Raw genomic sequence first — 20966 nt, 5'->3', positions numbered from 1 at the left:
TTGATTCTTTGAAATATAACTAGTGTAGATCTACGTCTGACTGGAAGTAACACTGAACTCAAACTACTTCAGTAACACCGGCGAAAGGACGAAACAATCAAATATGTAGTCGACGCTGATGTTGTTCTACAAATATATTTAATAATCAAGAAGGGAATCGTCCGATGTCAGCTATGTCCGTAAATCCGTATATCTATTCTACTGCTCTCCACGAAGCGTCTTCTTTGTAGCATCACTTAGAGAGTTCTTGTTTTTTAACCCAACTTAACGTCATCGTTGCTAAGTAAAACTTTACCCTATTCCCGAAACAAATAACTAATTCCTAATCATGTCATAACATATAAAAACATGTGAACTATAATTTATATTCAAGCAACTATCGCAACCAAGTATTTTTACAATGAAACCTGTGACATAAGTGTCTATTTCAGTATTTATTTACCGTACATAAAACAGCAATGATTTCATGAACGCTTTCACCAAAGATGTCTGCGCTCCATCAAGGACATTCTCGTCCCATATGCTAGGACAAATTTGTACAAACGCTCTTTCTTCCCTAGCGCTATTAGAGCATGGTATGGGTTGCCTGGGCTAGCCAGGAAAACCAGTGACTTGGCAGAATTTAAGTCATTTTTAACATGCATGACTAGATGCATGACGCATAGGACGTAATCATCTTCTTTTTTGAAGTAACGTCTTTGTCTTATAAGATAAGATAAGAATCTACGTTATCAGATTGGTTTCTGAAATATTGAAACATTTGAAAAAGAATCTACACAGTGTCCTGCTTTGATGATCTGGTTTGATCTGACTATATTAACTGTCTGTCCCAGTGTTCAGGCTAGACAAAGATATTGAAACTCATCTTACTTACACACAAAGATGTGGACCTGTTACAATAGTATAGTTCGTCCATCGTGGTTCGATAATGACCACTTTGTCATCCAGGGGGCTGAGGGCTTTGCACTAGGGTCTTATGCCTCCTCATGTGGCTGGTGAGACCTATGTGAGCCCGGAATGTTCGGCTGCACACTGGGCAGGTAATTCCAGCTGGAGCTAGTGTCGTGGGCCTTGCTTTTCTTCTCAGGCGTTTTTCTTCTGCCAGCGTGGTTCTCTTTTCCTCAGCAACCTGTGCGCCGGTTTTCACAGCGCGACGCCATGATGCTCTGTCATATGCCTCTGTCTCCCAGGTGCCTGGGTCTAGGCTGAGCGCCTTCAGAGAAGCTTTGAGGGTGTTACAATAGTAACATGACTTTTTATAAATCAATTTACATTAAACCTGTTACTTTATTGTAGTGACGCCTAAACGTCGGCCCGCTATTGTCCGGCCCGTAACCTTTTGCTTTCCGGACCACAAAACTTCTGCCCATATAGTGAAAATGCAGCCCACATAATAAATATACAGCCCACAATGTCAAAATGCAGGCCATAAAGTGAAAATTAAGCCCACATAAAATGCAGCCCACATTGTCAAAATGCAGGCCATATAGTGAAAATTAAGCCCACATGATAAAATGCAGCCCACATAGTCAAAATGCAGCCCACATAGTCAAAATGCAGCCCACATAGTGAAACATAATGGATCTTTTTTTAATGTTAGACAAGCCCCTGGCATGCATAACGGAACCCCCCCCCCCCGAGCAAAAAAAAAGCTTTGGATTCACTGTCTGAACTTCATGCCAACATTGCCAGAATCATGTCCTCCCACACCTCATCACACATCTCACCCCCCCCCCCCCAACACACACACCTTTTTCACATCCGCTGATTATTCTACCTGTTAAGTTTCGTTTACAGGCTTGCGTGCAGGCTCTTCTGCTATTTAACACGTGAATGCAATTCTCAAAGCGTATATTGCGACATCAGATAAATAAAAAGTTAATGTCGTAATAGGCAAAACAAATGTAGACCTACATTTGGTAAAACGCTTTCGGCTGTCTACTGAAGATAAACAGATATAGATCTGAGAGTGTTCTATGCAAAAGGTCGGTGACCTTTTGGTTCTACTGCGCAATGGCCGAGCGTGCCAAGTGTGGCACGCGGAGCGATTGGCTAGATCGTCTGCTCAACACAGAAATGACCCGTTCGAATCATATTTTTCCCCAGGACTTCGCGTTCGTAGCCTATTAACTAGTAGACTCCATAACTAAATGACAAAGCCTTCATTTAGTAAAGAATAGTTCTTCTGTCTCCCATATTGTGATGCTATAATATATCAACGATTCTTGTCTTACAAGTTAGTGGAGCGTTGAACAGCTTTTGACCTTTAGCACTAAATCGATGTATATTGAAGAATTGATCCCAGCGCCTTTCAGCTTGGATTTGTAGCAGACGATTTCGAGTCCTTTCTCATCCAGACAACGACCATCTCTCATAGTAAATTTAGCAATTTTGATACGTCCTTCACCTTGTTTATTATGCTTGCTTTTTTTATTATTTCTCATGAAGCTTGCACTGTAAGCTATATTTGATGACGTCATTCTGTTAGTGGCCAGGTCCAAGTTGCCAAAATTAATCTTTTTATTGCAATTTTGATTTCTAATTAGCTTTACTCTTTTTTTTTTTAATAATTAATTGTCACATAAAACATATTTCTTGAGGCAGGTGTTGTCAAGGCTAATTGAAAAAAAAAATATTTTAAATATCAAAATTCTATTAGAGTGTGTTTTTGTTAATTGGTTCATTTTTTTAAATTTGAATCGGAATTTTTCACTTTTTAATAAATTTCTCATCGATCTGTAAAGAAATCTGCAATTTGTTTCCAAGTTTATTCCCGAGTGTGATCTAGTTTGATTTATGACGTAACGGAAGGTTAAAAAATTGTTTATCTTGCAATGGATCTCATTCACCAATCGTAAACAAACAACATTTAGCCACGTGATTCTCTATCTCTTTTATACGCAATACGATCTCATGGGCTATCACGTGACATTTTTTTGTCTCGTTGTTTTATCAATATTATCACGTGACTAAAAGTTGTTTGTTTACGATTGGTGAATGAGGTGCATTGAATCGTAGGGATGAAGCAGTGTATGCTTGGCTGACTCAGCAGCTAATTGTTGATACGGGTTGTAGCTTCTCATTGAGCGACCATTAAGGGTCGAGGACTATTATGACCCTTTGACCAACAGGAAGGATTTTACCCAAAGTGCAAGAAATGTACCCAGAGGGCAAGGCTTTTACCCAGAGTGCAAGAAATTTACTCAGAGGGCAAGGCTTTTACCCAGAGTGCAAGAAATTGACACAGAGGGCAAGGAATTTGCCATAAGGGCAAGGAATTGACACAGAGGGCTAGGAATTTACCATAAGGGCAAGGAATTTGACACAGAGGGCAAGGAATTTACCAGAGGGCAAGGAATTTACCAGAGGGCAAGGAATTTAACCAGAGGCCAAAGAATTTACCATAAGGGCAAGGAATTTACTCAATCAAAGGGCAAGGAATTTACTCAATCAAAGGGCAAGGAATTTACCCAGAGGGCAATGAATTTACTCAATCAAAGGGCAATGAATTTACTCAATCAAAGGGCAAGGAATTTACCCAGAGGGCAAGGAATTTACCTAGAGAGCAAAGAATTTACCCAGAGGGCAATGAATTTACCCACAAACATTTTTTTACCCAGAGGGCAATGAATTTACTCAATCAAAGCGCAAGGAATTTACCCAGAGGGCAAGGAATTTACCCCCACAAAAAAATTTTACCCAGAGGGCAATGAATTTACTCAATCAAAGGGCAAGGAATTTACCCAGAGGGCAAGGAATTTACCTAGAGAGCAAAGAATTTACCCAGAGGGCAATGAATTTACCCACAAAAATTTTTTTTACCCAGAGGGCAATGAATTTACTCAATCAAAGGGCAAGGAATTTACCCAGAGGGCAAGGAATTTACCCCCACAAAAAAATTTTACCCAGAGGGTAATGAATTTACTCAATCAAAGGGCAAGGAATTTACCCAGAGGGCAAGGAATTTACCTAGAGAGCAATGAATTTACCCAGAGGGCAATGAATTTACCCACAAAAAAAAAATTTACCCAGAGGGTAATGAATTTACTCAATCAAAGGGCAAGGAATTTACCCGGAGGGCAGATATGAAAGGTGGCTCTTCACCAACACCTCTGTCAGGAGGTTCTTCATCGGGAAATTCTTTATTAATTGATAAGCTCGGCATTTGATTATAGACTTACACATGCTTACACCAACTGCAGGACTATTCGAAATATAAACCTTACTTGTTAAAATAGCTTTACATAGAGGATTGTACATCAAACGTAAGTATTATACGTGGATATAGGGGATTCCATTATGACGTGCATGTATCCGGTTGTGCTGGGTAAAGTCTGTAAAGTTTTTATGACGGGAAAAGTGAATGCCACATTTACGATGCTTATTGTCATTCAAAGTGGCCCCATTCGGCTACGCCACCGGCCCAGCAGGGTACCAGCCCACCGGTGTTTGCCCAGATACCCATATAGCCGTTCCGCGTCTGGGGTTATTTACTAATGAGATCACAGGATGGCTGCCTGGTCGTGCGGTTTGCGCGCTGGACGGTCATTCAGATTTATCGATGGCCCAGGGTTCAAACCCTGCCCGCTCCCATCCCTGTCGTCCTGCGGGAGGCTTGGACTAGGAAGTAATTATCTTCAACTCTGAAGGAACATCCGAAACATGTAAAACATTTTACAACAAAATAACAACATTCGAAAATAAAAGCCATGTCAACGCTTAACACTGTTGGTATTTGTTGTTAATGCTTTATTTAAAATATTACAAATATTCATATTGACAAAGACCACTTCTTATTATTATAAAAATGCTTATATTAAATTGAAAAATTCAAACTAGTTATTGTCGCAGTTAGCTCTTAGATGGAGAATATTCATATCATTTTTCTGTCTCTAGTGGTTTCAATGGTTAGATAGTATGTCCTTGATATTAAATAATAATTTTATTACTATTATTATATTTTTAGGTTAATCACTTTTCAATTGTTTATGGTTTAATACTTGTGAATTATTAGAACTTACAAATAAAAACCTATATAAAGAAGAAAGCCCACAAAAGAGGCAAGATGGCCCATAAAAGAGGCACATAAAGCCCCAAAAAAAGGCAAAGAGGCCTAAGGCCCAAGGATTCCTATGATGATAAAGCTAAAAAAAAAAAGTTTAGTTAAAATCGTAGTTTAATTAATTTTTTTTAGTTACTAACTAAAACGTTTAATTAAAATTTGTACACCTTTTCAACATGTGGTCAGGGTTGAAACGCACATCCCTGTTTTCTGGTCATGTGATATCCATAACTTTGATTACGTATAAAAAAAATATGATGCAGTTAACAACTATTTAGTCAGTCTGCATTTGAAGAGGGTAAAGTAAGATGCTGGTAGAAGTTATGGGATTAAATATTTGCACTTGAAAGTAGCAGTATTATAAAATGTTGTTAACCTTTTTTTGCTAAAAGCTTCTATGCAATATTATGAATGGGATTGTTCCGAATTTTTTTTTGTGAGTCACGTGAAGGTGTTTAATTTCTGTTTCTAGTCATCATTATCATCATCATCAAACTCCATTAGAGTGAGGGCTTGAGAGGCTCAAATCCTCATTTGCAAAAGCCCTGGACAGAAACCCTGCTGTCTTGCGTAGTGCATACATGTCACCATACAGGTCGAGAATTTTGGGTTTCCCAGATCTGTCGAGACGGAGATCAGCAAGTCTGGTGAAGTCAAACAGAATATGAGGCACGGTTTCCTCTTCTTCCCCGCAGCGGGGGCATCGTGAATCAAAATTTGGCCATAGCCGCGAGAAATATGAGCCAACAGGACAATGGCCTGTCCTGCACTGTGCTATAATAGCTTGCTCAGGCATGGACAGCCTCCACCACGGGGAAGTGCGGTCAGGGCGCCTCATGCGCTCCCAGACTCCACGGACTTTTTGGGACTTGTCCCAGCACTCAAACCACTTTTCCATTTCTGTTTTTTGTATTATATCTGTTTCTAGTGGGAGTCTGATTAGTGGCTTAGGTCAATATTAAATTTAGTGGTTTTGATCAATTCATTTTGCGGCCAACAATAAATTTTTAACTGCAGGAACATCAAGTACACCCTTTTTATAGTCTTAAGACTTATGATTGAGATCTAAGACTCGGCAGTTAGGCCTATATAGATCTTTAAAGCATTAGGATAACCAACTCTAGAAAAAGAAATCTTAATCCACACCCTCTCTTGACCATAAAGTAAATAGAATGTGTCCAACTGGTTTTAACAAATTGGTCATCTAGACATATGTAGGCCTAATGTATGTACGTGTGCTGTCGATAATACTACTACAAGACTACCCTGCATTTTTTTTCATTGCGCGTTATGCAATAGTGTCTGCTTAATGTGGAGTGGTCAGACGAGGCATGGCTAGTCAAGCATGTACTTTACACTAAAATAGTTATACACCCTCCCAGCCCAAAAAGTAAATAGACGGTGTGTCCTACTGATTTTAACAACCTGGCCAGATAGACGTACACGTGTAGGCCTAATAGTGTAACGTACTGAGTGTGCAGTCTATAATGACAAGACCACCCTGTTTTTTTTTCCTGTGCTCGTGTAGCGGTTATGCAAATAGTGTTAGTTGTATTTTTAGTGGTCAGACAAGAAAATAGCACATCGGCATGGTTAGTCCAGCATGTATTTTACACTATAAAATAGTTATACAGGTTTCTTAAAACTCCAACAATTGTATTTCTATTTTATTGGTTACTAGATCTAATTTTTAAACTCTAATTGTATGTCATTTAATGAGAATCTAAACTTTACTGGTATAAGTAATTAAAATTTTCCGTTATATAATAAGTTAATATAACTTAAAAAAAAAAGAGTACCATTCTTTTCTAAAGGTTTTAATTGAAGACAAAAATACAAGCACACATATTTATTTAGACATCTTTTTTATTTTATTTTATTGTGCAGTAATGTTTATGTAAGAAACATATTCCTTATTACTGATTTTATTATGGTTAAATATTTCTAGTTCAACCCTGCCCCCCCCCCCCCCCTTGCCCCCCCCCCCCAAAAAAAAAAAAGTTATGAAAAGTTTTTTTTATGGTTTAATTAATTTCTTTTAGTCTAGTTTAACTATATTCTTAGTCATGATAAACTAATAGTTTAACTACTTTATTTTAGTTGAAAACTAGTTTTAGTTTCACTTTTAAATGATAGTGTAGTTCCCATCACTACTTATATATATTGGTATCTGTTGTTAATGCTTTATTTAAAATATTACAAATATTCATATTAACAAAGACCACTTCTTATTATTATAAATTGCTTATATTAAATTGAAAAATTGAAACTATTAGTTGGCACTAGTACTAGATCTAAACATTAACTTTCAAAACTTTGGAGATCATGCATATTTCGAGTGAGATGCAATCCCACGTGGGTTTTATGCGGACTGTCACGCGTCTAGGGCAGGAATTGGACAAGCAAATGAAAGCATGAACTATGAACAATTTCTGAACAAAGTTTTTACATTTGTTGTTATAATACCCTAAAATTCGTTGTTTTTTTTTTGCAATGTATCTTTTAGTAAAATTAAGTGGAAAAATAAAGATATTACGTTGTGTATTTATCACTTCTGGTGTTTTGTAAGAATATAAGTTAAGTAGTGCTGTATAGTGAATTATTAAATTAATGTTTTGAAGTTTATTAAAATAATGACAAAAGAAAAAAAAATTCGATAGATTTAATAAAGATCAACTTATGAAAAAAAAAAAAAGGGAAAAATAACAACAATAACCGCGCATTGGTCCGCATCAATATTTCTATGACTACAAGATAAAAGAGACTGTATCCACAAGCCTCCCCCACAGTTTGAAAATGACTGAGTACTGACAACACACCATCATTAAAAACTTCTGTGTGTGTATGTGTCCCAGAACTGTTGGACTTTACTAGTAAATAAAGACATTGACCTTCAAAACTTCGGAGATCAGGCATTTCGTGTGAGATGTAAGCACATACGGATTGTATGGCTTAAAATGTATTCTGACTTTCACGCGTCTAGGGCAGGAAAAAGGACAAGCAAATGAAAGCAAGATTTATGAACAATTTCTGAACAAAGTTTTTACATTTGTTGTTGTTAATACCATAAAATTCGTTGTTTTTTTTCGTTTTTTTTTTATTTGCAATGTATCTTTTGGAAAATAAAGGCAAAGCCTCAAAACCTACATCTAAACCAGTGTTTCCCAAACCTTTTTCTCTAATGGAACACTTCGCACAGTCTGAATATTTAGCGGAACTTTCATTTTTGTTTTGAGAGATTTATTCACGTGGTGGCCTGATAGTTAATTATTCCAGCACTGGCAGTAGTTCCAGGAACACCTATTCAGGTCATGCGGAACACTAGGATTCCGCGGAACACAGTTTGGGAAAGCGCTTGACTTCCGAACCGGGGACCGGGGTTCGAATCCTGGGATTTTTTAATTTCGGGATATTCGGGCGCCTCTGAGTCCACCCAGCTCTAACGGGTACCTGACATTAGTTGGGGAAAAGTAAAGGCGGTTGGTCGTTGTACTGGCCACATGACACCCTTGTTAACAGTAGGCCACAGTAACAGATGACTTTTACATCAAGGTCTGAAAGGGGAATTTTAATTTTTTTTTTACTTTACACGAGAAGGGGGAGTGGTGGGGAAGTGGTTAAAGCGCCTGGCGACAGGTCTCGGGTTCGAAACTCAGTGAAGACATTGGTTTTGAGTTACGGGATCTTAAGATGCCCCAGGTGGTACCCAACATTTGTTACGGAAAGTAAAGGCGGTTGGTCGTTGTGCTGGCCACATGACACCCTCGTTAACCGTCGGCCATAGAAACAAATGACCTTGACATCATCTGCCCTATTGATCGCAAGGTCTGAAAGGGGAACTTAACTTATTTTTTTAATCCATAAAAAAGACTCGAAATTCGTATCACATGGCACTCTAAGTGTGTCATCACTTCTAGCACTCAAATAGATATAGTCACAACATTTAAATCAAACATGGCAAGCCTCGTTTCTTGATTTCTTCTCTTTCTTATTTAGCCACTTCCGCTGTCCTTGAACTTAATTAACATTTTTTTAATGTTCCAAGTGGTAATTTAATCTACCCGACTATTTTTTTGTACATGCATACTTTATAAAGACTTGCATTCTTCTTTTTAGATTCACAGATTCTGAATAAACAAGGTTCAACCAATTTGGAAAACCACTTGGGGGATCCCACCCTGAGGGCACCCGAGTTAAACTCCATCGACACACTCTGCGAACTCCCACCTTCAACGCACCCATCAAGCCAACGGATGGAATAAATACAAACTCTCTAACCAAATTTTTTTTCTGTGTGTGTCTTTCTGGCAAGTTGAATCAAGACTAACCTCAAAGCCAAAACTCATTTCACGTGTTGACACGTCGGCATAAACATCTAACTGGCCAGATCCTCGCTGGCAACATTCTTTCTAATATCTTGACCGGAGATTTAATGGTACGAGGACGATAGGGGAAAAAAAACACAGAAAAAAACCTAGACTGTCAACCTGAAATAAAAAATAGCTGATATATGTTCGATGTTATTGACAACTTGGGTATAAATCTCGGAACAATTTCTGGGGTTAAAAGTAATTATAGTGACTTTAGCGGAGAGATTGTTTTAACAGTATCAATTATAGAGTCTATTGTATTGTGGATACATTGAAATGTTTAGACTTATTCAATACATAGTCTCGAATCTTTGAAGAAAAATAAGTTCTACTAATTTAATTAATTTTATTCAAATTAAAATTTAAAAAAAAGAGCCCCAGTTAATTACTTCGTACCGATATCAAAGTTCGATTTTAATTAGCTATTGATTAACTTGCCCTTTACAAAAAAAAAATAAGTTGATTAATTAGCTTATTGATTGATCTAGAAAAAAAAAACAACACGCTGGCCTATAAAGTTGCGTTGAGGCCGTGAAATCAATAAATTACTCACATACTTGCATAAGCTTGACCATCTGTTACTCGTCTGAGACAATGCGCACCTTTCCTCGTCAGCAAAACAATAGGTCACAGCTTCAAAACTGTTACTCACTGTACCACTGAAGGTGTATAAGACTTGTGCGTGTGTGTCCGATCATGCGTGACCTGTGAGTCAATTCTTCTGTATGGATCATAAGTCGCCGATGTTCTAGCCTCTCAGTTTGGTTAACTTTTTTTTTTGTTTACGGCGGTGCCCTAAACTGCCCTAAACTGCTGCCCAGATACGTTCACAGGATTACCGAGAGAAGGTGGCTTTCTTAAAATCCAGCCAGATTCCAGCCCTCAAGGCCAGCATGCCCTCCAAGAAGGCGTATGACCTGGTGTCTGATGACGGATATGATAGTAGGATACCTCTCCACAACGAGGAAGCGTTCCAGCATGGGCTCCAGTTTCAAGCCAAGGTATGTACTATGTGTGTCCTAGTGGTCAGCTGTCCGTTATGTCCAGTAGCCTAATGTCCAGCAGGTTGTTTTTTGATGTCTAGTAGTTTAATCTCTTATGGTCATTTATACAACTGTTTGAGCCAAGTGGTCGTCTTTGTGTGTCCAGCTATAAGTAAAAACTGTAGTTCTGTATCAGTATAAAAGACAAAACCCAATTAACTCTTTCTCTCCGTTATTATTTACCACATTCTAGTGGAATCAACGTTGGTAGCGTCAGTTAGGAGAGAAAGAGTTAAGACATGTAATGTTAATGTTTCTAGTCTTTTCGGTAGGCGTGGCGTATCTTATATACTGAATGTGTCCTGTATCCTTGATGTGTCTTATGCTTGGTGTGTCCTGTATGTTTGATGTGTCGTGTATAATTACCGTGTCCTGTGAATTTTGTGTGTCCTGTATGTTTGATGTGTCTAGTATAACTGGTGTGTACTTCATATTTGGTATGCCCTGTGTGATTGATGTGTCCTGTACATTTGGTGTGTCCTGCACATTTGGTGTGTCCTGCATGATTGATACCCCTGTATATCTGGGTCCTGTATACCTGATGTGTCCTGCATATTTGGTGTGTCCTGTGTGATTAATGTGTCCTGTATATTTGCTGTGTTCTATATACTTGGTGTGTCCTGTATATTTGCTGTGTCCTGTATGCTTGATGTGTCCTGCATATTCAGTGTGTCCTGTATAATTGCTGTGTCCTGTATGCTTCATTTCTTTAAACCTGTTTGTCCTGTATGTCTCTTAAAAGATTATACCCTCTATAATTTAGAATTTCTAGTTGTTCTTACATTTGACATGTAATGTGATGAAGTGTCGATAGGTCTAGATATCTATCAACATTTGTTAGGTATCATACATACAAAAATCAATATAGATCTAGTTGTATCATTTATGAAACCTTTAGTTTAAACTTATCTCCCACTAAAAAAAACCAAGACTTCATTTTCCTGTTACCTAATGTTTAATGAGACTAAGCCTAACCACATTTTTCTGTTTGTCTTTACCAATTAGTAAAGGGGGAACTATCGCTCAGGGGCATTAATAAGAAAATATTATACACTGAGAGTTTTCTCCCCATGTCTTCTATATTGCACCTTGTGAAATGGATCCGTGGAGCAGACTTACAAATGAACTAATTATAGTCTAAGTTTTGTGACAAATTACTTAGTTCTGGTTTCTGGGAACTTGGAATGGAGACAATTTCATAGAAATCTGGATTTCAAAAAGTTGGCAGAAAAACAAGTAAAAAAAAAAGTTGATTTGTGTGTGTGTTAGAGAAAGAGAGAAAGTCGAATACTAAGTTTGGTTATATAAATAAATCTAACGAGCTTCCATCTAAATACTAACCAACAAAATATGCAAAGAAATCAATACCTCATTACCTACTGCAATAAATTGACCAATCACAATACAGCGTTGCTGCCGAACAGCTCTCACACAGCAGCAGACGTGAAACATATTCAATGTTTCCTTTGATACCTGCAGTGGGCAAGTACGATGGCACCCATTCATGTGGAAACACAGCGAGCAACCATCCTTTCAGGGCTGTGCCGAGCAACCATCCTTTCAGGACTGTGCCATGTATTCCATATACAAAAGCTTCAATAACAGACAACGCTCCAAACGCATATGAGCTGACACTAAAAGACACTAATATGTACATATGGAGTTCCCATGTTTGATTCTACGTGCTGTAGTTGAATGCGGCGATGCGCGATATTATCTAGAGTAGCTTTTATTTTACTAGCACATGCTGACATTAAGGCTACATTAAGCCTCGATATCAGAACGAGGCTAAGGCTACATGTGCAAGAAAGATACATTTTGTCCCCCTGGCAATCAAATCATTAAATAAGAACAATCTGGTATAGACTTTATCACATGTAAACTATGAGTGAGTCTGGTGTGAATGTACACTTTGGTTTCTTATAGTTATAATGTTTTTTGTTTGGTGTAATGCACAAATTGTAAGACAAATTTCTTTACGGATAATAAAGATTATTATTATTATTATTATTATAAATACTTTTTTTTTATAAAATACATAACTCATTTATACAACTTAATATAGGGATTTTTTTTCTCTTAATAACTACTGATTGTTAGCTTAAATAACAATGCAACACTTTTCTTCCCCCCCCCCCCCCCCGAGAAAGAATCCTGGTTAAACGAACGTAAAGATCTACTACACTTTGTAATTTTCCAGTGATTGGCCTTTTAGATCTAGACTTAGAAGACAATTTTCCTGAACATTGATTTATGAAACTCTTCAAGAAATGCGGAAATTCCCGAAGACTATAGTCCGCTCAAGATAAATAGTTTCTCTTTCTCTAGCCAATTTTAATCCACACCCTCTCGGGAGCTTGACCTCTTTGGGGCCCCCTGCATTTTGCGTAATATTTAATATTTAAAGTGTTAGTCAGTTTGTCCGTCCGTTCGTCAATTCGACGGTCTTTTTATCCACCCGCCCAGTAGTCAGTAAATACGTCGCAAATTTCCTGTTGACCAATGTCCACCTTCATGGTTCTCTGTTTTCTTCAGTCCCCATTCATCGATGCTGAAAACCTCCACTTAATTCTGGTATGAAAATGCAAGAAGATGTACCCCACAAGGGCTACCTGGCATAAGGGAACCATTGAAGATTTTTACGAAAGGGGAGCGAATCCTAAATAGCAAGCTGTTCGGTATATCCGGTGTACAAAAATACGAAAACAAAAAACGTATGCGCTATTATGTTAACACAACTTTTTTTTTTTTTTTTTTTTTTTTTTTTTTTTAACAATTTCACATGGATTTATTCTAATAAAAGGCCACAGTAGAAGTCTCTGTCACTAAACACGTCGTTACCCTGGAGTATTCTATCGCTAACTGATTTTCCGGTCCCTAACCCAACATATCCCAAACGTCACTAGTCCCGTTCAATATGCGTCTTCTATGGTGCGTCGCTAAATAACTAAACTATAAATAAGGTGTCTAACAGATTCCTCCCCCCCCCATTGAAAAAAAAATATGTCAATATTTTTCCACTACTGTCAAGTCTTACAAGGGCATTTTCAATTTAAGGGGAAGACAACAAACATAAAATCTTGACATCTTCATCTTGACTTGACAGTTCCTCATATTCATGTCAATGTTCATAACATTCCAGAATCATCTTCATTAGTACACAGTTCATTACATTATATCTGAACTAAAATGCTGAAATTACGTCTCTTATTTTTCAATGACATTCAGCTTTTGATTGGTGAATATACCTTTGCATTTTTTTTTTGGGTTGGCTTAGAATTATGCTATAAAAGAAACTGAAATAGTTTCAATTACTTTAAAGCTTAAGCAAATGAAGTTTTTTGTTGTGGACTGAATGTCACCACGACCCCAGAGATTTACACTAGCGATTAAAGGGCGTGGAACTCAAAAGCCAGTTTTTGATTTTATGCCAGAATATTTATGCGTGTTTGTATGTGTGTGTGTGTGGTGGGGGTGTTAAAAAATGGAGGGGGGGGGGGGAAAGCTAAAATTAAGAGCATTAGCAAATAATCATAAAAAAAAAGAATAAAATTAAGTTTACAAAAAAAAAATGGAAGAAAAAAGATCCAAACTAAAGGAGCACACAGGGAGGCGGGTGGGGGGTTGGTGGACAGAAATGATGAGGAGAGAGAATGAAAGAGAAAGAGGGAGAGGAAAAGTGAAATAAGGGAGGGAGAGAGAGAAAGAGGGATACGATGATCGTGATAATGAGAGGGAGAGAGAGAGAGAAGAGATAACATATATCTGGTAACTAAATTAATAATGAATATAATTTATATTCAGTAACTGGAACATCGAATCACTTTCATTACTTTTCTTTTTAAACAACTTACACGACATAACGAAAGATCGAGTGCATAGTGTAATGCAAATAAAAAAATCTTTAAAGATCTGATGTTCCTTGCCATCCTTTATGAGTTCATCCATATAAACAAAACGGTACAGAAATAGTTAAAGTTATCTAAAGAAGTTTCGAACTAGTGAAACAAAGGGAGAGAAAGACAGACACGTATCAGTGCAATAATCGTCCTGTTACTGTATTAACAAATTCAATTTCAGTCAGTCTAAATTTTAAAAAAGTTTGTTTAAAATGTGGTATGAATAAGCCTGAATCAGAAGAAGAAAAAAAAAAGATTAAGACTTTCATTATGTTGTTCTACATTGTATTCATAGATCTATACTGTTGGAACATGACGTAACGTATAGTTGTCAATCTCACATGTAATGTTAAAGAGGAACCAGAACCCGGATGTATACTTCGTGTGTTTGCTTATAAACTGTATGCTTTAATAATGTAGTGTTCAGGGCCGGCTTTACGCCAGTGCAACCTATTCGATCGCAGTGGGCCCCGCACTTTCATAGGCCCCGCGCTAATTCCAAATCTCCTGATAACTCTTGAAAATCTGCAGGAAAATAAATGGGCGAATTTAACCAAAACTGTAAGTTCGATAACTCTCTTTTACTATAAAAGTCATTGGTATATAAATCTAAATCTATCTCGTCATTGGTATATAAATCTAAATCTATCTCGTCATTGGTATATAAATCTAAATCTATCTCGTCATTGGTATATAAATCTAAATCTATCTCGTTATTGGTATATAAAGCTAAATCTATCTTGTCATTGGTATATAAATCTAAATCTATCTCGTTATTGGTATATAAATCTAAATCTATCTCGTCATTGGTATATAAATCTAAATCTATCTCGTTATTGGTATATAAAGCTAAATCTATCTCGTCATTGGCATTTAAATCTAAATCTATCTCGTCATTGGTATATAAATCTAAATCTATCTCGTCATTGGTATATAAATCTAAATCTATCTCGTCATTGGTATATAAATCTAAATCTATCTCGTCATTGGTATATAAATCTAAATCTATCTCGTCATTGGCATTTAAATCTAAATCTATCTCGTCATTGGTATATAAATCTAAATCTATCTCGTCATTGGTATATAAATCTAAATCTATCTCGTCATTGGTATATAAATCTAAATCTATCTCGTCATTGGTATATAAATCTAAATCTATCTCGATCTATTTAAAAAAAAATCAAAAGCGTTATTTTATTAAAATTTGATCATGATTTTGTACGTAGCAAAGAAGGAATAAATGCAAAGACGAATTTATTTAAGGACATAACTCTTCCTCTATGGCAGCGGTTCTCAACCTTTTATGCTCGGCGACCCCTTTTTACAATCCCCCACTCTGCCTCGACCCCCCCCCCCACACACACACATACAGCAATAGAAGAATAGACAATAACAATCCATCTTTTCGATGGTCTTAGGCGACCCCAGCCAAATAATCAATCGACCCCCAAGGGGGTCGTGAACCACAGGTTGAGAACCCCTTCTCTATGGTATATTATGTCTGGAGTTACAATGGTCTCCCTTTGCAACTTCTCGTGTGACTAAAGAGGTCAATCCTTGATAGACAGCTGCGGTCCCAGGTAATCACCAGGTGCGGTTGCACTTTCACCCTTCTCTCTACTTCTGGTGTGTATATGGCGATCCGGGACCGTTCCTTTTTGCTCGCTCTCCATGTGGATCTATCCGTTGCTTCTTTCTCACAACAGTTGGTGTCGATTTCGAAGAGCATGTGAACTACCTCACCCTAAGGTCAATGTTAGTCAACAATCACAAAGAGGAGTGGCTCAACCAATGGGCATCAGGAAACACAGGCAGAGCCATGTACAAAGGAATGACTACGCCTAACAAACTGGACAGTATTGACTTCCTCCCCAGCAAAGAAAAATCTACAATTTTCCAACTAAGAACAGGACACACACCACTATTCAATTACCACCTGAACAAAATAAACTCCACACAACTCCCCCTTTGCAGACACTACGCCCACCCCTTTGAAACCGTTAACCATGTCCTCTTTTGAATGCCCCTCCCTAATCCACCTTAAGGCAGACCCTACTTCCACTATAGCCCAACATAAACAGCACCCTGTACGGCAGTGCTGAACAACTGAAGAAAACAGCACAGTATTTCTCCTTGGCACAATCTGCAAAAGAGCTCACAGCTCAGTGCTGAACAACTGAAGAAAACAGCACACTTTTTTTCCCACTATCTTCAGTCTGCAAAAGAGCTCACAGCAATAAAGCTGGCTAGAAGAAGAAGAGCGTCTTGCGTTTACCTACAACACTTCCTATGGGCAATTAATTTAACTAGGGTTTGGAATAGCTCACCAGCGATACATGCCCTTGACGGCGTCCATGTTCAACCTCAGAAGGCAATAAATTATAGCTTTTATATAGCGCTACTTTCTTGCTTATAGCATGCTCAGAGCGCTTTGGTCCAATGGGGGGAGGGGGCATCTAGGAGAATGTTTTTCCGTGCTGCCTTCAGGCGCTCAGTAAACACAGCTCTGCCCGAGTCCGGTGTCGAACCTCGAGCCCCCTTCATAGGTAGCCAAGCCAAGCCAAGTTCAATGCACGTAGCCTCTCGACCACGCTTCCCACGCAATCTGTTCAATAGATATGCTCATTAACGCGGTATATATAATAGAGTATTAGAGATAGATATTTATATATTATAGTATTGCATGTCTGAACTAGATTTTTACATCTAATCACATTTTGCAATCATCTCCACCGCCCACCCCCCTCCCCAAGCTTTGAAGTCCCAAGAAAAAAAAGTTCATTTATATCGATTTTGTTTGACATCATTAAAAAATGAAACGACAAATTAACATGTGATCGATCGAAAGCTAATATCGACAAAGTTAGTCATTTTTTCAATCAACTGGGAAATTCTTTGTTCGAGATGACCTCTTTAAGACGGGTATAATGAACTGTCCCGATACGCTTTATAGTTTTTCTAGAAACCATTCTGTGTGAGCTGAAGTGACACTAGTATAAAAGTCTGTATAGCAGTCACGTGATGAGAGAGGCGAGAGATGCCTGTCTTTAGTCTGAAACATCGTATAGAATGTTAACAGAGACATGTGAATAGATCCTAGCTATGGAATCGATATACTATAGAAGGATCATAGGTATCCCCTACAAAGATCCCACCACTTATCGGGATCACAATTGCGCCCCCATGATGACCTGCTGACCACTCTTAAAAACGCAAAAAAAAAAAAATTTATCATAAGGTTCTTAGGGCTCGCAAAGACTTTCCTACCGCGAACAGCGTCACGGCAAAGAAAGAGGGGCAGACAGAGAAAGCGATAGGAAGACGATATTTAAGAATGGACGGGCCTGCCATTAAAATAGATTCCTTAATGTCATTGAAATAGATTCCTTAATGTCATCGAAATAGATTCCTTAATGTCATTGAAATAGATTCCTTAATGTCATCGAAATAGATTCCTTAATGTCATTGAAATAGATTCCTTAATGTCATCGAAATAGATTCCTTAATGTCATTGAAATAGATTCCTTAATTCTTGTCAAGGCAATAGAATGACAGCACTGACATGTGTAGCATTACCTAAGGTGAATATCAGACGTATGCATATCAGGTAATTCCTTTAATGGAAAAGCAGAATTAAAGTGTCGACCTGATTATCGTGGACCCCTGTTATATCCTCATAGACCTCAAATTCATTTTTTTTTCACATACTTGGAGCCTTTTTGGGTTGAAATAGACCATCTTACAAAGTCTTTCTTGTGTGGTAACTGCTTCGTTCACTATTTTTTTTTTAAACTTTAAACTTGTAGGGCCTATAACTTTCATGCTTATATCATGATCAGAGCGCTATGGCACGATGTCATTTCTGGACCAGTGGGGGGTGAGGGGGTATCAGGGAGGGGGTTTCCGTGCTGCCTTTAGGCGCTCAGTAAACACAACTCTGCTCAAGTCGTGTGTCGAACCTCGAGTCCCCATGATAGGTAGCCTCTAGCCAAGCCCAAGCCCAAGCAAACGTAGCCTCTCAGCTCCTAGTTTTTACCCAGCGTAACACTCTTGCTGTTTTTTAGCCTGTTTTTGTTCTTGGTGGGAAAGTCTTCGCAAGTCCAAATAATCCCATCCACTTAATTAATGACATTTAGAGTACATTCCCTTAAAATGTAGATGCGTGATTGTCTGCGTGTGTGTGTGTGATTGTGTATGATTGTGTGTGAGTGGATAGTGCTTGTGTCTGAGTGGAGGGTATAAATATTAGAAGAAAAAAAAAGTTACAGGCCCACTGATCCCCATTAACCACTTGGCAATCATAAGTCTAGGATTGATTAGTCCCAATTGATTAAAGACTCTCCGGCTAATGGGATAAACTGAGATGATCAATCGATCCTTCATTCAGATCAACACATTTCAATGATCGCACATCCAAAAGTCAATAGAAATCCACGAGCAGTCAATGTAGGAAGGTTGAATAAAGATCTGACTCAAAAATATCTATATTCTAAAGTACAGGTCATGACCTCCAGCCGAAAAAATGCAAAAACTTTCTGTCATAGATCAGAAAATTTTCCTAATTTCTAAATTTAGGTTTTTGCCTTAAAATTGAAATTCGAAACTAGATCTTTAAAATTTCAGAAATCTTTCAAACATTGGCTTGTTCGTCGTCCTGTAAGACACCTTTCACAAAAAGACACCTTTCATAAAAAGACACCTTTTACAAAAAGACACCTTTCATAAAAAAAGACACCTTTCATAAAAAAGACAAAAAAGACACCTTTCATAAAAAGACACCTTTCATAAAAAAAGACACCTTTCATAAAAAAGACACCTTTCATAAAAAGACACTTTTCATAAAAAGACACCTTTCATAAAAAGACAACTTTTCATAAAAAGACACCTTTAAAAAAAAAGTCACCTTACGTTTAAAAAACGAAACCTTACATTAAAAAGACACCTTGCGGTTAAAAAAAACACTTTTAAAAACATTGCATTAAAAAACTTGCATCATACATTGATAATTAAGACATCTTAATAAAGAAAATCCCATATTTAACATTCCAACAAAACTAACAAGGATTCCTGGATTATCCTACGCAATCAATCGACCAATGAAAATATGAAAATAGTGTACTATTAGCTCGGAAATATTCATGCCGTCTGCTAGACTATAAAAACATATACCGCTCTAACGACGCCATATTGACCTGGCTGGATTAAATTCTTGTCATCCGCTTCCATTGTGCAATGTAGACATTTTGATATTAATGAAACACATTTATTGAACATTCACGAAAGCTAAATTAAAACATTATTTTTTTAGCTTTAATTTGTATCAATATTAGTTTCGGTCGTTCAACTGTATAGTTATTATAATATAAGATACGTTGTTGATACACAATAATCTTAACTCTTTCTCTCCGTAATTATTTACCACATTCTGGTGGAATGAACGTCGGTATCGCCAGTTAGGAGAGAAAGAGTTAATGAAAGAACTTGCCGCTTCTCATAAGCAACTAACTATCACGAATCTCTTACCATTAACACGGTCAACATGCATCTCTGATAAGCGTTTCCTCTCTTCCGTAAAGGCTTTATCGAATAAACATAAATACATATATTACATGTATATGCATTTTTAAATATGCATATTCTCTGACACCTCTTTTTGATCTCTCTTCACTGACCCTTCTTTTCTGACTGTCACAAATTTTTTCCCCGCATACTTACATTCCTCCGACCCCTTTATTTAACCTCCTCTACTTCCTCTTCACTAGCCCCTCTCTTAGGACCTCTTTTCTGACCCCTTTCTTGAAAATCAATTTGCTTGTTCGACATAAAGTCTCTCACTTCGTGCCAATAGTTTCGCTATTGTATTATCCGCGTCCGTATCGGCTCGGGTTGACACCTCTTATCTAGCTCTAGAGCCAACATTCACTTTAAAAAAAAAACCAATTTATTACAATGCTGATCTATACAAGTATCGATCTGTTGATATAAGCAGAAAGAATTTCGGATCACTTTCGGCTTTTAGGCAAATGTAGTCTCGGAGCTCGATTCCAAACCATTTCATAATCGAATCCGACTGGGTAGAACTGTTACTGCATATATACTCTAAATGCAGCGCTGGATTTGTCTATTGACTACACAAGGTATGGTTTAGGGCCCCCACATGCCTGGGTCACCCAAAATATTGTTTTGAAGAAAAAAATCAAAGAATGTTATGTTGGTGACAAGGGGCTACATATATCTCAAATAGCTTAGGGCCTTAGCAAGCGTAAATCCGGCCATGTCTGTGTTGTTGAGATTGATTGTGTGTATCAAAATTGATTGTGTTGATTCGATTGATTGGGTTCATTCGAATCTCCAACACAAGCGTGCTCGTACACATGGCTCATCACATGTGGCACTAGCCAGGTCGAATCCAGGATGTCAGGCCGTTTCGAACTTGAACTCTAGAAAGCGATGGCCTCTTCAGGCTCAGAGTTGGCAACATGATTTTAAAGACGAACATTAATATAATCTATGTTTCTTTCTGCTCTCGCTTCAAAAACTGTAATCCATTTCAATCTCATTTTGAACTAGCCGATTTACTAGTTGCTAGATT

The 20966-nt window shown here is 37.7% G+C and overlaps 1 protein-coding gene across 1 annotated transcript in view; it reads left to right on the top strand.

Annotated features, from left to right (window-relative positions):
- Nucleotides 1-20966, top strand: part of LOC106073742 (carboxyl-terminal PDZ ligand of neuronal nitric oxide synthase protein-like) — a 220137-nt gene that overhangs the window by 22897 nt on the left and 176274 nt on the right. The window contains exon 2 of the mRNA XM_056040448.1: nt 9179-10433. Within this exon, the coding sequence (XP_055896423.1) occupies nt 10326-10433 (108 nt within the window). The 5' untranslated portion in view covers nt 9179-10325. The remainder of the gene's footprint in view (nt 1-9178; nt 10434-20966) is intronic.

Source organism: Biomphalaria glabrata, chromosome 9, assembly GCF_947242115.1.
Source record: "Biomphalaria glabrata chromosome 9, xgBioGlab47.1, whole genome shotgun sequence".
Lineage (NCBI taxonomy): Eukaryota > Metazoa > Mollusca > Gastropoda > Planorbidae > Biomphalaria > Biomphalaria glabrata.
The sequence above is the reverse complement of the archived record's forward strand: the minus strand, read 5'-3'. Positions and strand labels throughout refer to the sequence as shown.